We start from the raw sequence: 19,911 nt of genomic DNA, 5'->3' as shown, positions 1-19,911 counted from the left end.
AATTCCTTACAAAGTGTGTTTTGGACCTATCGTTCCTACACTGCCCAATGTAACCTCGTTGTGTTACAAGTGGGAAAGGAAGCATTATGAGATTAATGAAATAGTGCGATATGATGCATGTCTTACGACGCAAGGTTTCTCTCAAATGTCCTGTGATTGATAGCAACATTATGAAATGTGGTTAGTGTTTTCTCCATGGGGATATAGATATGGAGATTTACAAGTAAGTTCCCTAAGAATTACATTGATTGACTCACATAGTTCTAAACCACTGAACACCCTCTCAACTTATTTGAGGCGTTCACTTACGGATTGAAGCAATCTGGCTGATGAGGTATACCCATCTAAGTGATTATTTGATCAGTCAGGGATATGAATGAATGCCCTTGCGTGTTAACCTATGAAGTCTTATTCCAAATTGCTAGAGTTACAGTTTATGTCGTTAACACGAATCCCACTAAGACTCTAGAAGAGCTTAAGAAAACTGCCTCGTACCTGAAGATGGAATTTGAGATGAAGGATCTTGGGAAAACTCTTTTATGTCTTGACCTGAAGCTGAAGCATTGTTCTAATGGTACTTTGGTCTACCAGTCGAACTACACCTCGAATGTGTTATCTTGGAGTATACCTATGATCATCTATACATTATATGCAAACGAGACCCTTGAAGAGGTTATGGAATCTAAAGTTCCATATCTGAGTTCAACTTTGTGCTTTATTGTACTTAGCTCGTTGCAATTAGAAAGGGCATCTCCTTCATTGTTGATCTATTGGTAAAGATGCAGCACCACGCCTACACACACCCCTGATTTGGTATTAAAGACATTTTCGGCAACCCTGAAGGTACTACGGATTTGGGCAAATCCTAACGCATCTCGAGTAGATCCGATATCGCAATATCTTCGAGGTTCATGATATGACCTTAGTTGCAAAATCTTCGAATCATTCCAAGACTCACCTCACTTCACTACACCACAAGTGAGACATGGTTAGGAGTTCTTGTTGAGCATATTCGAAGTACTTGCTGTTTTCATCCATTGTTGAGTCCCAACGACGATCCATGAAAACTATGCCGCATGTATCCACCCGACCAAGACATGATATATCAACAAAGTCAACGCCAAGACATATTGCATCTACAAAGCATCAGGAGATTGAAATCATGCAAGCCGATCCTAAACAACCTTGCCGACCTCTACACAACGTCACTGCAGAAGTCAACCTTTCAGAAGCTTGTCCGAGTTATTGCTATACCTAACTATCATATGCAATGCTTGTAGTTCTCATTTGAATGTTATGTCAAACTTAGGAGGAGTATCCAGAAGTATACTCACTTGATCTTAATGTACTCTTTTCCCATATGATTAAGAGCATTTTTCCCACTAGATTTTTACTACCTAACTAGGTTTTAACGAGGCACCCATCCTAGGCTGATCATACCCTTGTGAGCTCTTCTACTTACGTCTAGAAGACGTATAGTTTTGACATAATGCAACTTCTCACTTTTCTCTGTAGTCTATGGGTTTTTCTCCCATCTTGAGTTTTACCATAGCGAGGTTTTTTTAGTTTTACCTTTTTATGCATTCTTCCGTTGATTTAAGACTCCCATTCGCTCATTGTGCCGACGACTTCATCAACTGTACTTACTTCATCGCTAAAGACTTGATGCACCATTTACTTGAGTATTTACACACTCAAGGGGGAGTGTTGCAGTCCTATTAGATTAGGAATGTGATTGTGTAAATGCTAGTGTATCTAGGGAAATCTTTGAATATTCCCCTTAGTATTTAACATTCTATTAGAGTTGTAGTCTTAAAAGGGTAAGGAATTAATTTTCCCTACTTCTATAAATAAAGACACAATGGGGTAAAATAACAACACACCTCAAAATTACACATCGCTCTCCTGTCTTTACTATTGTCGCACCCTCTCTCTATGACCTCCATAATTGTTCGGTAAATTATACCTATAACAAAATTCAATGTTTTTTTTTTTCTTTAAATTAGAATTCAGTTGGAGATATATAAACTCTCGATTAATTAATTAATCTTAATTCTTGTAAAAAAAAAAAAAAAAAAAACAGCGTTGATTTGCGTTTTAAGTTTTCAACTTTTTACTCAATGTTTGGTTTTAAACATAATTAACACCACTCTTGATTAATTTAATTATAATAATGGCACCAACAGGATGCAGCTGCTTCCCCCTCACACTTGAGCGATCCAAAAAGGGCAGCTGCAAGTTTACTAGGAATTCTTCCTCTCTTTCTGGTGATAATTTCTACTTTCTTTAAGTTCGTTGACGTCCCCTTTTGATTCTTCAGTATAACTGTGTTTTACTGTTGTAAATCTTGGATTTCATTTGTACCCAATTGGATTCTCGAGGTAAATTATAGGATACTTGTCAACTAGATATACATTGTTGGTCGATTTTCTTGAAAACTAAGATTTTGGTGATCATGTTTCATGTGCGGATGGAGTTGCTTAGCTTGATATACACTGTTGACTTATTTCTTGATGACTTAAGCTTTGAGAGCCTATTGATTGTTTAACGATATCGAGAATAGTTGTTGGCAAAATTTGATCAAGAACATTTTCCCAAAGCTATAAAATATGATCCTAATTAATAAATTTTTGGCTATGTAATATCTAGGACTTTTACTTGAATGTATCACGTCATTTTCTTTATGTTGAAATTTTGTTTAATAACAAGAATGTTTGAGTCATAATTTCCTTGGCTTTCTGAACTGATCTTAAGTTCTTAACCAATTGGTTCTTTGTAGGTTCATATAAATCATTATCCTTAAAGAAAAAGAGTAGTATCCTATAGAAGAACTCAGAGCTGATTATTTGCTTTGGGGAGATGTTGATCGACTTCGTCGCGACTAGTGCCGGAGTTTCTCTTGCAGATGCAGATGGTTTCAAGAAAGCTGTTGGTGAAGCTCCTGCCAATGTTGCAGTTGGAATTTCAAGATTGGGAGGCTTTGCAGCTTTTATGGGCAAGGTGCTCTTTCTAGCCATCCAAAATCACTTTTAACTTTTCTGCTTCATTGTATTACCACCAGTTTTATCAAGATTCTGTTATTTCGATTTGGTCACATTATACGTAGAACTTTTTAACTCTGCACTAACTCAACTTTTTTGAAATGTGGATATGTCATTAATTCTATTGACATTGTTGATACTCCAACCTTGCAGTTGTCCATATGCAACTAATGTGGTTGTCAATATGGCGTGCACAAATTTGACTGCACTTTTTTAAGTGTATGGTAAAGGACTGTGCTTAGCATTTACATCCAACATGTAAAACATCCTATACGTAGCATTAAGATCTGTCTTTAGGTCACATTTGTTTCAGATTCTTCTATCGAGTCATTCCCGTTTGTGATAAACTAAAGTCTAGCAGTTGCATCCCAGGTTGGTAAGGATGAATTTGGATACATGCTGGCTGACATTCTGAAAGAAAACAATGTGGACAATTCTGGCATGCGCCTTGATCCACATGCAAGGAGTGCACTGGCGTTTGTTACACTCAGAAGTGACGGGGAGTGCAAATTCATGTTCTATCGCACCCCTAGTGCTGATATGCCTCTTCATGAAAAAGAACTTGATGTAAATTTAATCAAAAAGGTGAAACATTAAAACTTTAAACCTGAAATAGTCATTTATTTCCTTCAGTTCGTGACAATTTTTACTGATGCAGGCTGGCATATTTCACTATGGATCAATTAGTTTGGTTGAGGAACCATGCAGATCAGCTCATCTTGCCACAATGGACGCCGGTTATATCCTATCATACGACCCAAATCTGAGATTGCCACTGTGGCCATCTGCAGAGGCTGCTCGAAAAAGGTGTTATTAGCATATGGAACCAAGCTGACATTATTAAGGTGCATTATGCTGTTTGGTGTAACGGCCACACATAGTTATCTGGTGTTACTAATCCACGTGTTATAATGTATTCACAAAATTGTAGATAAGCGAGGACAAAATTGAATTCTTGACCGGAGGTGATGATCGTTATGATGATGGGGTGGTCTTGAAAAAGCTTTACCATCCGAATTTGAAGCTTCTGCTTGTAACTGAAGGGTCAGCAGGCTGCAGATACTACACAAAGGTTAACATCCATCTTGATGTAAATAGCAGATTGGATTTTTATCTGCAGTTAATTTGGTTTTGTTGATCCCTCTTTTTACTGTGGAGTGCAGGAGTTTAAGGGTAAGGTTGCAGGTATCAAAGCTGATGCTGTTGATACTACTGGTGCTGGTGATTCTTTTGTTGCTGCTATGCTCAACAGCTTGGGTTCAGAAATTAATCTGTACAAAGTATGCATTTGCAAGGTTTTTTTTACCCCTAAACAATATAGATGGGCTGAGCAAGCTGGCACAACAAATTGGGCTTCAGTGTCATGTTTACCATGACACGACAGCCCATTTTGTAATCAAAAGTTGTACCGGATTCTCTATAAACTTGTTGAGCTATGCCGTATTCAAACAAGCCCAATCCTTTTCATTCAATTTCTGAACACATGTCAACTTATATGGTACTGAAAGTTTGAATTCTTTTACCTATCCAGGATGAACAAAAGCTGAGAGAAGCTCTCTTGTTTGCCATTGGCTGTGGTGCTCTCACAGTGCAAAAAAAGGAGCTATTCCTGCACTGCCCACAAAAGAAGCTGTGAACCAACTTCTCCAACAAACCACTGCTTGATAAACTCCCAAACACTGTACTTTCTTTTATTCACATTCATGTAGCAAAGCTTGTTGGATTTTTGGATTGCCGGACCCGTCCCACTCTAATGACACCGATACTGTCCCCAACTTTACCACTTGCCCAATCCATGTGGGGTTTTACCACAAAAGGCCTCAGTATTAATTAGAGTAGGGTAATCCTATTTAAACTCATTGTGTTTTTTTTGAACCCACTTATATGGGACTTTAACACTCCTCCTCACGTGTAACCTCATTTAGTGGTTCACACATGGAGATCCACATCGGTAATTGAATTCAGAGGTCGGCTCACGTTGGGCCCACTTGTTTTCAATGGCACTCAAAAAGAGTCTTTATATTAAGAGTTCAAACTTGTTTCCTTATGAGTGACAAGCTCGTTGGCTTGCACCGGCCCAAAACCGTGGGCTCTAATGCCACGTTGGATTTTTGGATCACCGGGTCCGTCCCATTCTAACAACACCGATATTATCCCTAACTTTACCACATGCTCAATCTGTCAGATGTGGGGTTTTACCATAAAAAATCTCAGTGGTAGTTAGTAGGATAATCCTATATAAACCCATTGGGTTTCTTTGAACCCACCGATGTGGGATTTAACAAAGATGCAATGTATTCTGTATACAAATGCTTTCCAATGTTCTCCAACATTAAAAATGTTTTGTAATATTGTTTGCTGAAAAAGAAAAAGAGACGAATCCGTGATGACAGTCAACATATTTATTACTCTTCTTATCTTCATTCAACAAGTGTCGTTTATGAGATTTGAACTCATAACTTCCTCAACAAAGTAGAGATGCGACCGAGTAGCTAATTGACGACAGATGCTCTGCATGTGATGAAAGAACACAAAGTGAAAGGACCAGATAAGAAGAACTGGAGAATTTCAATAAAACATAAGGATATATAACAAAAATCAAATAGTCCATATATATGCATCATAGTCATTTCCACAACGGCACCATGATCCCTCTTACAATATAGTTGTTATATATTACTTGCAGAGCAACATTACAGTATTAATTTAGTGGAACAACAATCTAATGCAGAGCAAAAATCCAATCTGAAACTATAGAAATAATAGATCTGCTCAACCATGGATTTTAGATTGTTCACACCCTCTCTCTCGGAGTGGAAGCTAGCGCCTCGCTCTACTTTCTGGCGGTCCAATGAACAATTCAGTCTCAACATCTGAGCTTGTACTACTATCAGTGTAGGTTGTGTTTTCTCTTCGCTCGTCCAATGTTTTCCTTGGCTGGAAACTACCACACTACAAAGAAAAAATGAAACTGTTATTTTTTGTTCAACCATTAACATGAAGTTTTATCGATGATAATTAAGCCTGGTAACCAAATGTATATAACTCAGGCTTATGGCATTGATATAATAGTTAACATGATATAAATGCTAGGTTTTGCTACTGTAGAGAATTTGTAAAGAAAATTGACTAGGAACAATCACTCAAGTTTCTTGAACACAAGAAATTCTTTCCTCTTTCTCAGATGCCGTATCTCTGTATTCGTATTTGTGCAACATAAGGAAACACTGGTGACTGCAATTACAATATACATTATAAAAGAAGATTATGATAACTTATAAGTGTTTACCTCCTCAACCAGTCGTGCAGTTTCAGCTTTGAGGAGTTTCTCCTGAATTTTATCAACAAAAACAAAAAAGCAAAAAAACTTATTTAGTTAGCTACCATATCACAACCTCTTGTTGGCATTAAGTGTTCTGCACTGTCTGTAGATTTCTTATTTTTCAGCTACACATTTTGTAATATTTAGTCAGCTAGCAGTAGCACAACAGACATGCAAATTTTTTATTTTTTAACTTTATGTTGTAGCAGTTTTACCTTTTCTCTCAGTTGCTCAATCTGTTCCTTGAAAACCTGACTCTGTAGTATTAATTACACACAAAAAAATTAAAGTTTGTTTGATATCCATTTAATCAAGGATGAGAAACTGCTAGTGTCAGAATCTACTGGTGCTTAATTATCTTTAGTTTCTCAGATAAACCTTTCGGGCTCGGACGTTGTTCACGCTCTTCTCCAACTGGTGCTCTATTTCTTGTAGTTCTGCAAGAGTGCATGATCCTAGACCCTCTCCCAAGAGTTTCCTGAGGCAAAATTTGCAATTCCACGTTTAAAAAAGAAGCCTTTTGAAAAGGATAAAAAAAAAACTGAATATTTCGACATGTTAAGACACAAGAAAAGTTTCAGTCAAGGCCATGAACCGTTTTGATACTTCAAGAAGCTCTAACTGTTTCATCATGCTAGTTGCTTTTTGCTTCAGATGCTGCATGTTCCGATTTAAACGAAAACTCATCACCGAATATTTCGTCGGACTGAATTGTGAACACTTTCTGGGATGAGCTTACGTACAAAAAGGAGGCACAAGTACGTACCTGCATGTTTTGTTCACTGGAACTGGATTTGTTGCTGGTTTGATTGCCTTTCGCGTGCTTCTGATATCGCTCTATGGTTCCCTGCATGCTGAGTTTATAACCAATTCCAAGTAACGATAAATCCTTCTTTTATATTAGCATATATGCAAATTGAATGCTCCAGCATGCATGTCTGTTGTTTTAGTATTGCTTCATAAAACTTTCCCTCTTTACACTATTCAACTCTACATTTCTGAAAAAGGTTGGTGACAATATATATTACTTTCATGAGCTACATTAAATATAATAGGTCCCTATAGAAACCCTATAGTTGCTATAATATCCAAAATGTTTGCATAAAGTTCATAAGTTAACTAGTTCGACTAATTTAGTATTCCTCTCTACTCTGTAAATAGAGGTCTTAGATTCCAATTCGTTAATGGCAGTTAGATATCAAATTATTATGACTTAGTCCGTATTAATCTCCCCTGTCATTGTAAATATATAGTTGTATTTTTTTAGTTGGAAAATATGTTTTGTTCAAACACCAATAATACATAGGACATCATAATGAAGCTATCCAAAAGCTTACAACATAACAATCAGGAGTTTTTGAACTTTAATCCTTGAAGAAGATTAAAATTCAATAAAAATCTGATGTTAGATTGGATATTGATTTTAATCCTCTAATGAGTACTTAATTCAAATTTATATTAATTTTTGTTTTAATATTTAATAGATATCTTATTTAATGTCATTACATTAAAAGTAATTACTATACACATTTTAATTCATTATATTTATTTTACTTCCTCAAATTAGTGTACCTAAACGTCTGTATTATAATATATTTTACTAAATTAGTGTACCGAAATGTCCGCACCTAAATATATGATACTAAATTAGTGTACCGAAATGTCCGCACCTAAATATATTATAATAAACTAGTGTACTGAAATCTCCGTACCTAAACATATTATACTAACCTAATGTACAGAAATGTTCGTACCCAAATATATTGCAATGGATTAGTGGCACATAAGAAAATATGCAAAAACATGTGTACCGAAAAATCTTTAGGAAAATATTTTCTTATATAAGATACTTACCATAATGAGAACTAAAATTTATAATATTTTCATAAAATTTAATTTGTGAACCATAAAATTATAAATAAAAAAGAGAGACATTTAATATGCTGACATTAAATAAAGTGTAGGGGCTAAAATCAATTTTTAAACTTGTATAAGACATTTTTCTAAATTTCATCTTATATAAAGATTAAAATCTAGTTTTCTATTAAAAAAAAAAATTTACAATTTAAAAAAAAAACTGCGTCTTATAGATCGTACATAGTACATAGGACATCATATATCGATATATTAAGAAACCAAAAACTGCTGACTAATTTGCATTATTTATGTCCAGATAATGTATACCATATTGTAAAAATTGGATCATATGGAATTAGGTTATGTAATGCATTATGCCAAAAGTAGATTGTTTTACTGTTTTCTACATAGTTTCATACATATTTTGTTTCTTCTTTCTATGAGAAGAAAGGTATTCGAATTTATGACATATTCAATTATGAAAAGAGACTTACAGCTAAACTTTGATAGTTTAATATAGGGTAGGGCTATCCACACACTTATTTTCACTTCTCACACATTTATTTCCAGTCATCGAATTCAATGAATTGAAGATCAATAACAAAAAACTAATAAGGGTGCATGGAAAGCAAAAATGAGTGTGTGAATAGTATAAAGGATATATTACTTATGAGTCTTGTTTGATAATTAAAAAATAGGTAGTTTTATCCATATACCTCTTTTTACCTCTCACGCACACTTATTAATATTTGTTCATTGATCTTCATCAACTTATTCGATTAGAAAGCCGAATTTAAGAGGGTGTGCGAGAAGTAAAAATAAGTGTTTGGATAGCACAACCCTAAAAGAAATCCTATTTTTTGTAATTTTTGTAGTGTTTTTTTCTAAAATGAATTGAAATCTTTACATTTTTCAAACAATACCCTAATGAAATGAATATAAATCATGTTGAGAGAAAAGTGGAGATAACACATATGTGTCAAAGTAGATTTCTTGAAGTGAAATACCGAATAGGAATGAATTCGGATCCTCTTTGCAAGGATCTCGAAATCACTTCATCATATCCGTTTATTAATCATCCTATGATTAAAAATCATTTTGAATTTTATTATTTAAAATTGAACACAAATAACACCTGACGAAACTATCTGCACAATGTACAATGAACTGACAAAATGAAGTAATCTCTAAAATTCGCACAAACAGAATCGAGATCATCATCCGTGAAATACAAAATAATATGCAGGGACTGATTATGTATCCGTGAATTGCAAGGAAAAAGAAAAACGTGGGACAAAGCCTCATCCACTTGACTTCTACTAGATGATGTTGTTATGATGTTGATGAGGTTTGGTAAAATCCCCATAAAAGATAAAACTAAATTTTGTAAATCAGTGTCCTTTTTTGTTATTTCTGCTAATAAAATCCCTTATTAAATTCTCTTTTGTCAGCAAGATCCTAAATAATTTTAAAAGTCATACAAGTTAACCCAAACTTTGTGATTAATCCAAGAATAATTGAATATTAATTTTAGTTAACCCAGATCTTGTGATTAACCCATTTCCCTAATATTAATTCATTTGAACTTTATTTTTGTCACAAGGAAGGTTTTCAACTCCAAATTGCTAGCTTACTCTTACTTATCACTCGACTCACCCTCACTCCTGAACTAACCATACTGCATTAATTCTTTTGCATTTTTTCCTACCTTCTGTTATTGAAAATGAAAGGCAAAGAAGAGAGGAGGAACGGAGGAGGAAAAGGAGGAGATACAAAAGAATTAGTTGGTTCTCCCCTTTTTAGTCTCCTTCCTTCGTTTTCATTCTTGGTTTTCCTTTAAGTTTTATCTCAGTTTTCTTTGAGCTTGGTCTCATCTATCCCTGACTTTGTCTCATATTTGGGCTTCATGCACCCTTATCCGACGTTTTTCATCCGCTTTTACTACTTTCTATCTTTTAATTTTCCTTCCTCCTTCCTCCTTAGTTGTGATACTTCATCCACATCCCATCATGTGCTCAGATCGAAGGCTCCGATAAGAAATTGGATATCGGATCCACTTCCCTCCATCAATTTCCCTCCCCCAACTAGCATGTCGGATTCCCATCGAGGCCAAGTTTGGATATTTTACATACCCCCTTAGTCTGACTCTCTACACGTATGATACTTTGTATATATTTGCAGGGGTTCATGAAGGGGACTTGGATCTAGTGTCTACTTTCTCGATTCAATGTTTGGCTTCCCCCGAGGATGTGACAGCAACGGTGGTGTGGTTTTTGCTGTTGAAGATTAGGGTTTTTTGTTGTTTGTTTTTTGCAGCCTTCGGACCTAAACTTATATGGGCCTCTCATTGTATATTGTTTTGCCGCTATCATTTTGCTGGGGCCTTTTACTTTATCTGTAGTTGTTTGTCCAGTTCTTTTTGGCCTTACCCTAGTTTTTAATGTAATGAAAAATATCTTCCTTGACCAAAAGAAAAAAAACGTAATAGGCAGCCAAAGTCGGTGGAAGTAAAGGTCATAGGTAACCAGATCAAATGAGCCACTGCTGCAGACTATGTATTAAAGTTTACTATAAATAGTAATGCAAGGACTACTACCGAAAATAAATAACTATGCAACTTGTTTCTGGATGAAAAGTAAAACAGGACTTACTAAATATAACCAAATATATAACCTAGAGTAATGCTAGGGAGATCATAAGATAAATTTGTAAACTATTTGATTTGTCACCAACAGGAAATAAGTACATTAATCAACATTTACATAATATTCCAATCATCACCAACGGCGAAGCTAGGTAGAGGGCTACACTGGGCTCTAGCCTAGGGAAGTTTTGTGCTCTAATTCATTTTATTTCATGTAATTTATCATTTTTTTTCCAGTTTAGCCACCTCTTGCCCACCCATATTCACAATGAAAAAGCTCGATGCCATTGATCATGCAACAAACTTCCTTGATCCAAATGAGTCCAATGTTATAATTTTTTTGGTTTTTATTATCATATGTTGGTTCAATACTATTATTCTTTTTCTTTTTAACATTATTCATTACCAAACACATCATATGATTTACACAATATAATTTAAATAAATAATCTTTCCAACATTATTGATAACGCTACTGTGTTAGAAAAAGGCTTGTACAGATCATCACAGTATGCATGACATTATTCATTTTAATAGCGGATCTACCATTCTCTTTCAAATTAAATAAACAATTTTTATTGTTTTTTCTTCTTAAAATAAAAAGTTGTTTTATTGGTATCTCATATTTTGTTGATTACACCTACGTACTAAAAACAACTCACACCTACTTTTTATATTAAAAAATGTCTTAATACACTCATTCTTTCTCAAGCTACCCTCACACCCTAAACTCTTCACGTACACCTCACATCAACCCCACATATTCGTCTTCACAAACTTGTTTCCTCCTGTTTTCTTTTCAATTTTCATATTAGTAACCTATATAATTCTTCAATCTTTCTTTTAGCGAAATGGGATTTCATTAAAGCAAAGACAAAAGGACACAAGCCTCACCCAAACTAACTCGAGGGCAAAAGGGTTTAAGTCTTGCAGTTGTATGTATATGTATTAAAGTGATAGAGTTTCACATTGAGTTTTCAAACTTTTACCGAAAACATGTTCATTCTTTTTTAAAAAAAATAATCATATTGCTTATGTGAGAGCGTAGAAGTAAATTTTAGGCATGATTCAAAGAAAGAACTTGAGGCTATTTAGATACTTCTTTTTAATTTTTATACAATTTTAGGGCTTAAATAGTCATTTTATGAGCAGTTTAATATTAAATCACTATGTGAGGGATCTATAGTTAATTAAATTAAATTAAAATACCTGGAACTTGCAAATTCGAAGAGTTTTCCTCTGGGAGAGAAGATGATGAGGGAAACCTCAGCATCGCAAAGAACTGAGAGCTCAAAGGCCTTCTTTAGCAGACCACTTCTCCTCTTTGAGAATGTTACCTGACGGCTCGTCGCGTTCTCTATGCGCCTCATCTGAGTTTTTCCTCTCACCATTTTTTATGATTTAATTATACTAATTTCCTTCTACCCTTTTGACACAAGAAAATGAAATTCTGAGATCAGTTTTTTTTTTTTTTTTTTTTTTTTTTTTGTCTCTGCAGAAATCATCAAAACAAAAAGGAGATACATATGAAAATAACTAAAAGAAGAAGAGAAGATAATTAAATCTTACCAAATAAGCAAAATTAACCCAGAAAGCTTTTTTTTTTTTTTTAAAGGTTTTGTGAGTTGGAATGATGGTATAGATCAGGTGGAAGGCAATAGATCCTTTTCAATTCAAAAGGGTTGCAAGCAATCAATATATATATAGATAGATATAATCTGTGTAAACAAAGGAGGAGTGCATAAATTAAAATGAAGATATATATGAAGAGTAAAACAAAATCAGCCAAAGAAAGTGGATGCGACAGAGAGAGGGGTGAAGGAATACTAAAAGTGGAAAGAGATAGCTCTCTTCTCTAAGTTTTTTGAGCAAAGACCATGATTCCGCCCTGAAAAAACACATATATTTGCATATTATATATATATATATAGAGAGAGAGAGAGAGAGAGAGAGAGAGAGAGAGAGAGGAGGAGGTGGGTGTTTTGTGATTGATTGATTGATTTCAAAGAAAAAGCAAATCTTCTTCAGAGTAGTGGAAAAGTTTAATGGGCAAATTTTCCAAATATGCAAACAGACCCAGAAAAAAGTTATGGACAAATATGAGAGGAAGAAAATGCCAAAGAAGAAAGAAAAACGAGAGGGGAGAGAGGGAAAATACAAAAAAACCAAGAAGGGAAGGAAATTACAAGGAGGGAGGGTGGAGTTGATTGACCTTTTACTTGGGGTAAGCAGAGGCAAACAACAGACCTACCTTTCCTTTTTCTTATTTTTTTTCTTGCCTTATTTTTCTTCTTCCTCCTTCCATCCTCTCTTCTAACCCCACCTTGAAAAGGAAACATTAAATAGTGACACCATTATTTTTACACACATTTTTGTAGGTCTAGTCCATAACATATTTTAATAATTCGAACGGTCTATCTTTTAGGTCTTTTACAAAATATCATATGTACCAAAAATTATTTAAATCTAAAACTATATGACCATTAGATTCAATTTAGGTTTCTTTACAAAACAGTATTCGTCCATTTCCTTCACTATAAATGAATGTTTTAATTGTTTTAAATTTATCTAATTTTTGGTAAAAATAATCTATGAATGATTTTTAAAATATAGAAAATTTGGATCGTTAAAATATATTAAGAAATAGACCCTACAAAACTTGTGAAAAATTGTATAAACAAAATAGTATCACTAATGCGCCGTACTCTAGTAGTCCGTTAGGAAGGGGGACACTCGAAGCCTATCAAATAAAATACACTTTAACAATATAAAAATCAAAGGTTGAATGTTTCATCCTTTGCTTGTTTTGGTAACCCCACAAAACACACCAGAAAAAGAAATTGTGGACACAAAAGGCAAAAACTACGAGAAAGCAAGGAACTTTTTTTGTGAAATGGAGAAAGCAAGGAACATAAAAGTGCTTGTTTGATGAAAGTTCTCAGAAGAAAAACTAAAGAAAGGTACTGAGTTTCTGGGTTGGTACGTTATTCTATTAATATTTTTTAGATGATGTTTTAAGGAAAGTAAATTTTCTAAATTAAATTTGTAAACTAAATAATGTGATTGTTGATGATTAAATTATTACTTAATCATTGATTAGCATGCTTATTTTTTATTAGTGAGATATCATTTGGTTTGCAAGTTTGGTTGAAAACTTTAATCTCTCTAGCATTACCCATATTATTATTGTTTAGTATGTACTGAATTTTTTTTTTTTTAACAAACGATATTATTTACTCTTAGCCTCACAATAAGTTAGCAATAATGTGATTCAAATTTGTCTTTGGCGAGAATCAAACCTAAGATCTCTTGATTACAAATGAAGAAAAATATCATTAGATCATAATACTAAATAACAATTTATTTTCTTTATTAAAATTAATATTTTACACCAAAAAAAAAAAGGAAAAAATTTAAATTCGAATCACAGAGTCTTAACTAAAAAGACCCCAACCACCAGATTTAGATCATCTCCTGAGCCCAAGGAGATGATCCTCCTGATCAAGAACTGTGGGTCGTAGGATTTTCATCCAACGACTATAAACAGAAAAATTCTTTTAAAGTTATAATAATTTTAACCGTTAAATAAAAATCTAACAGTCCATAATTTTTGGTCGGAAGGATCCAAGGAGAAGATCCAAATCCCCAACCACCATAAATATTCATCATTTTCCCATTAACTTTTGATATTAATGGTATGATGCGTTGATTTTTATTTGGTTTCTTGTGATGGACAATTAACTAAAGAAAGCGCCCACAAATGAAAGTAGAGGAAAAGGGCAAAAACAGAAAAGAAAGAAAGTATAAAATATTGGAGGGGTAGAGTTTAAAATGGCAAAGATCGTACAATGTTAGCAATACATCAACGTCGTCCGTACGAATCGTACTCCTCCAGCCAATTAGAAGTCGAAAACGCAACAATCCTATATCATTAGTTGCCCTTTCAAAATATAATGGGTGCAGTCCCCACCGCCCACCACCTTGTTCGGCACATCACATTTTCCCCTTTTCCCCAGTTTTCGTCCTTTAACGTTTTTAATGCCAAAATAATATATATATATATATATATATATATTTATCATTTGAATTGATGGATTGGTTGGATGTCATGAATCAAGTACGCCCGCAAATAAATTCGCAATACGAAGGGCTACTCAATTATTTATAATTAAAAATACATAAAATATCTTTCTTTTTTTTTGAAGTTTTAACAAAAACCTGCATTATTGTTCACTTTAACGAAAAATCACATTTTTACATTAAAATGTCAATCATAATACTATTCATTTTACCCTTTATTTTGTCTTTATTATTAAAACTCAAAGTTTTCAAGCTCTTTCATTAGTTTTCATTTTTTTTTTCCAATGTTAGATTCAATTCAATTATTTATAAATATATGCAGGTATATTCTTTTACAAATGTTAGATTCATACTCTCTACACATTTTCATGTGTGGTGAATTTTTAAGCCTAGCACGTGAAAAACACAAATTAAGTGTCATAAAGCATATGTGGCCGATAAACTTCACACATAGGACAATTTGTTTTGTTAACAAGAAGAAAGTTGTGGTTCTTATGACAATTTGTTTTCATAAGAACCAAAAGTTGTAACATTGCATTCTCTCTTACATATTTCATTTTTCTTTTGGAAAAATAATATGGTGACGAACTTGGAAAATTTTGATTTTGTCGCACTTGACATCACTGGAAGGAATTACCTTACATGAGTCATAGATCTCAAGATTGGGTGAAAGCCATGATCTTTCGTCGCTACATCCATTAAGGATTGAAGGGTGATGTGATAATTAACTTGATACACAAATTAAACCCTATTGTTGACAATTGTAGTATATATGTAAGTAGAGATCGTTCTAGACCGTGGATTAACTAGGGATGCTAATCTAATTAAAACTGACTCAAAAACACAAAACTAGTCTTAAAAACACTCAACTAGACTCAAAGAACTCAAAACAAGCTAAATAGACTCAAAACACACAAACTAAGTTGAATTGACTCAAAACAGATCTTAGAAAGTGATTTGAACGACAATTGAACTAAAAAGACTCAAAAGACTCAATATGGACAGATTTTGACGAATTGAAACAAAACTAACACAAATAAGAACTAATGAGGTATTTGGACGAATTTTAACCTTTACATGACTCAAAACACTAATAGAATTAAACTTAAACAGATTCTAACTAAGCTAAAACACTAAATAGGATTGATTTTGATGAAATTAACTAAACTAGGCAGATTGCAAACTAAACAGGTTAGACACTAAATTGGTTGAATTGAATCGGTGAAAGGCTAGTTAGAGGGTCATTACATATGCATACAAACCAATTTCTAGTTATTATTTCTTTAGACTATGAATGACAACGCCCCAAGTTAATTGCATTGCACAACCAACCATCAGATTTTGCTTATTTCATTGAATTGAATGAATACGCATTACAATCAAATTATCTTTCTCAAGTTCTCTAAATGAAACGCATGATAGAGATACATATCAAAAGTCATTGAGTTTTATGAAAATCATAAGCATTGACAAGGCATTCATCACTATGAAACGCATGAGATTCCTGCCAAGGATTCACTTAACACGATTGTGACTAGCAACCTCCACTACTTGTGAATATAAGCAAATAACTATTACGTGAAACTCCCTTATACTCTAGCATCAAATTCATGCATGTAAATTAAGTGTCGACCCTCAACCAACATACATAAACAAGTTTTGATAACTCAGATAAGCAAATCACATTCAAGACTCAAGAAACAATAACTGGATGTAATCAATTCATATAAAACATATAATCATGGCTTCGAATTCACCTCCAACTATAAAGAAATTAGTTCCACATGTTCATCATAATTGAAAACCAAATTAACATAAACATTGAACTAAAACTAAGGATAGAAAGAACCCAGAAACACTCCACACTCCAATGGCATGCACGGCACTCCCTTGGATGGCAGATTGCACAAGTCCTCTTCTCCTTCCTTCCTTGCTACGGCACTAGGGTGAATTAGGTGTTTTGTGGTGTGAATTATGGTGTTTGATGGCTGAATATATGAATGAATGAATGAATGAATGAATGAATGAGTGAATGGATGGTGGTCTTTTCTACGGCATAAGCATGTGTGTGTGTGTGTGTGTGTGTGTATATGTGATACACGGCTGAAACCCTAGGGAAATTAGATAAGGGTGTGGTAGAAATCAGGTGGGAAAAGGACTAGGGTGCACCAAAATCCTTGGGGAAAAGGATTGCACAATCCTTGGGGAAAAGGATTGAGGGAGAGGCGCCACCTTTCTAGGGATTCTAGAAACAATGTGTTTTGTGGCAGAAATTGGACTTCTAGAAGGGATAAAGGGTGCGGCATGTATTTAGGATCAAATAAGGTCTTCTAGAATCTGAGTTATGTATTTAAATGTATAATTAATCCCTTCTAAATAGCTGGAATTAAGGCACAAACTGATTTGGATAAGATAAGATAGGATAATATAATATTTAGGAAAGGATAAGGTTCGTTAGGATAGGATAAGATAAGGTTTGTTTGGATAATGTTTTGGATAAGAGAGGATAAGGTTCCTTATTTGTAGCTGATTCCTTATCTTCAAAACTTCCAATTTTGCTTCTCCAACTCTTTAGCACATTCCTAGACACCTTTGGTCTTCAATTTCGTCCATCCATCTTACTCCACTCATAAGCTATCCAATTAATGCCCAAAACTGCTCTAAAAGGCTCAAAATTACCTTTTCTTGCCAACGTTGTCATTAGGACCTACAAACACATGAAAATGGCTTAAAACACTATAATAAGTAGTAATTAACTAACTAAATGCAAGGAAACAATATAACTAAGTAGCATAAATATACTCCTATCAAGGGGCAAATACCTAACGGTTGAAAACCCAATACCTAACAATTGAAGACCCATTGGCTCTTTGGAATACCTTGAGAGATAGATATAATCATCAGAATAACGGTGATTCTCCCAAGAGCTCATTATGATTGGACACCTGCAAAATTAAGATTTTAAGTCAGTTGCTAAGTATAATTCTGCAATGTTTAGAATCAGCTCCCAAATGAACTTTATAGGGAGAATGTCATTGAAGCAGACATTCTGGAAAAAACATTCAGCAGCAATATATAGATAACATGATTTTATAAAGTACAATCAACCGATAACAGTACTCCTTGTGGTTAAGCAGAATAATGAGGTGTTGATGAAAAATCATTTGTTCCGATCAAGTAAATCAATGCCATACTCAAAAGTGAATGTTGCTTCCCTTGAAGCAAACACTACCTCCTTTCGTGGTAGTAACTACAAACAAGGATGTGACCATAAACGAGGCCAATGGAATGAAATTGGTAAAATCCAGGATTTTCATAGTTATAACCAGGGTCTAAGGAATAATCCAGTCTCAAGCTTTAAGAATGCAAATCACTATAAAGGAAAAACTTATATGAATAACGCTCCCAAAAATTGTTAAGGAGGCTGCCATAACAATTGCCCAGTCCCGTGTTTGTTACCATGTGGGACAAACTTTAAGGGTGCATTTGTTGCGTCAGACTATATCGGACTGGACTAGCTTTAAGGACTAGACTGGACTAGCTTAGACTAGATTAAGTTGGACTAATTTAGTGAAACATTTGGAGTAGTGCTAGACTAAGAAACTGGACTAACAACAAATTATTATTATATTTCAATTTATTTTCTATTAAAATATTAAAATGAATATAGGGAAAAATAAAAGGGCATGGCCTTCTGCTTCTTCTTCCTCACGAATTGCTGGTGCTCCTCTGCAACTTAGAGAATTATTGAATTTTCAATAACAAAATTAACCCCCAATCAAGGCCCAGAAAATAGAGATCCAAATTTCCAATAACAAAGAGAAAATTTTGATTATTACAAATAAAAAATACCCGAAAAAGACCCAATTAATTGCTAGTGCTCCTCTCCAAGCTCGGGGGTTGTTCAATCTGATCTGAAACCCAGATCCATATTCCAATCTTGTCTGCAACTTAAAAAATGAGACGGAGAAGATGCTCGACCGCAAATCTGCGTCGAACTTGACCAAAATCAAGGCCTCCAACAATTAATTTCAAGCTGAATCAGTAATTTTGAATTAAAAACCTTTGTAGGTTCAGGTCGTTCTAGGCCGTATCAATTTGTAGAGGTTCATATCATCTGTAAAGAATAGTGGGACGAAATAGGCGTAATCAGAGTTTCAGAGAGAGAGGTTAATTTTCGCGACTAAGGGAGAAGTGAGAAAAGAGAGAGAAATGGGGAGAAGGGCAAGTAGATGAGGGTGAGCAGATGTAGATGAGGGAAAACGCAGAGATGAGGGTGAGGAGGATGATGATGAGGGAGCAGGGCAAGGAGGGCGTGATGTGCGACGAGTAGGACGAGCGACTATCTCGCGGTTTTATTTCTATTAGAAGGGCTTACGAGTTCGGCCGAAATTGGAGATCTTCGTTAAGAACTCATAGCGAGGTGTATAATCCGAGCGAGTTCGACCTAAGCTCATTAAACCTAATCCTTGTCCAGGCCAAACAAGGGACTACAGTCTAGTCTAATCCAGTCCCTCTAATCCGGTCAAACAAACACCCCCTAATGGGATTAGCAGGGACTCACCCAAACTAATAGGGTCGCTAGAGGTTCTTAGTGAGTCCCCTCAGAAAACCATAGGACTAGCTAAGACCTTTGATTCGTCTTTGCTATGTCCTTTCTCTTAATCTGGCCCCTCTTTGCTCTCTGTCCTCTCTCCGGCGAGAAAACACCATCAAACCATCAACACTCTCTCCCTCTCTCCTTGTCTTGCTCAACTGCAACCATTAAACCACCACCACACGACCATCACCAGAAGCTCGACGTCGATCTCCGCGTTCACGCGCGACCCAAACACAAGTCGGGACCGAAAGCGTACCAAATGCCCAAGTACCAGTTGGGGTTTTTGTCGGTGGTGGCAAAGAAGCTAAGAAACTTGTGAAATTTAGTAGAAAGTTGTGAAAATTGGTATTTGAATATTGTAATCTAT

At 34.8% G+C, this 19,911-nt stretch overlaps 1 protein-coding gene and 1 pseudogene across 2 annotated transcripts; one reads left to right on the top strand and one right to left on the bottom strand.

The window, feature by feature from the left end:
- The first annotated feature begins 1,833 nt into the window (after positions 1-1,833).
- LOC125473447 lies at positions 1,834-4,816 on the top strand (annotated as a pseudogene).
- Positions 4,817-5,628: 812 nt separating this feature from the next.
- On the bottom strand, positions 5,629-13,013 carry LOC125473441 (MADS-box protein SOC1-like). 2 transcript variants are annotated; one of them, XM_048576251.1, is made up of 8 exons: positions 12,434-13,013; positions 12,074-12,290; positions 7,130-7,217; positions 6,959-7,020; positions 6,742-6,841; positions 6,579-6,620; positions 6,331-6,372; positions 5,629-5,993 (listed from the first exon to the last, which is right to left on the bottom strand). In XM_048576251.1, exons 2-8 carry the CDS (start codon positions 12,253-12,255, stop codon positions 5,862-5,864), a joined length of 648 nt encoding a protein of 215 aa, XP_048432208.1. In that variant the 5' UTR covers positions 12,256-12,290; positions 12,434-13,013; the 3' UTR covers positions 5,629-5,861. The 2 variants fall into 2 exon arrangements, with proteins under 2 accessions (XP_048432208.1, XP_048432209.1); XM_048576252.1 differs by lacking the exon at positions 12,434-13,013 and having other exon boundaries at positions 12,074-12,370.
- Between the last annotated feature and the right edge of the window lie 6,898 nt (positions 13,014-19,911).

The sequence above is a fragment of a genome, unplaced genomic scaffold, assembly GCF_019419815.1.
Source record: "Pyrus x bretschneideri cultivar Hongxiangsu unplaced genomic scaffold, Pyrus_bretschneideri_v1 Contig87, whole genome shotgun sequence".
NCBI classification, from domain to species: Eukaryota; Viridiplantae; Streptophyta; class Magnoliopsida; order Rosales; family Rosaceae; genus Pyrus; species Pyrus x bretschneideri.
This window is presented reverse-complemented; position numbering and strand designations above follow the sequence as displayed.

Bases quoted from the DNA above. Each gene is read 5' to 3' on its own strand.
- LOC125473441 (XM_048576251.1), bottom strand. From the start codon at position 12,255: ATGGTGAGAGGAAAAACTCAGATGAGGCGCATAGAGAACGCGACGAGC. The intron at 7,218-12,073 runs GTATTTTAATTT...TTATAAACTCAG, and splicing joins TTCGAATTTGCAAGTTCCAG to CATGCAGGGAACCATAGAGC. The intron at 6,373-6,578 runs GTAAAACTGCTA...GATAAAATTCAG, and splicing joins TTGAGCAACTGAGAGAAAAG to GAGAAACTCCTCAAAGCTGA.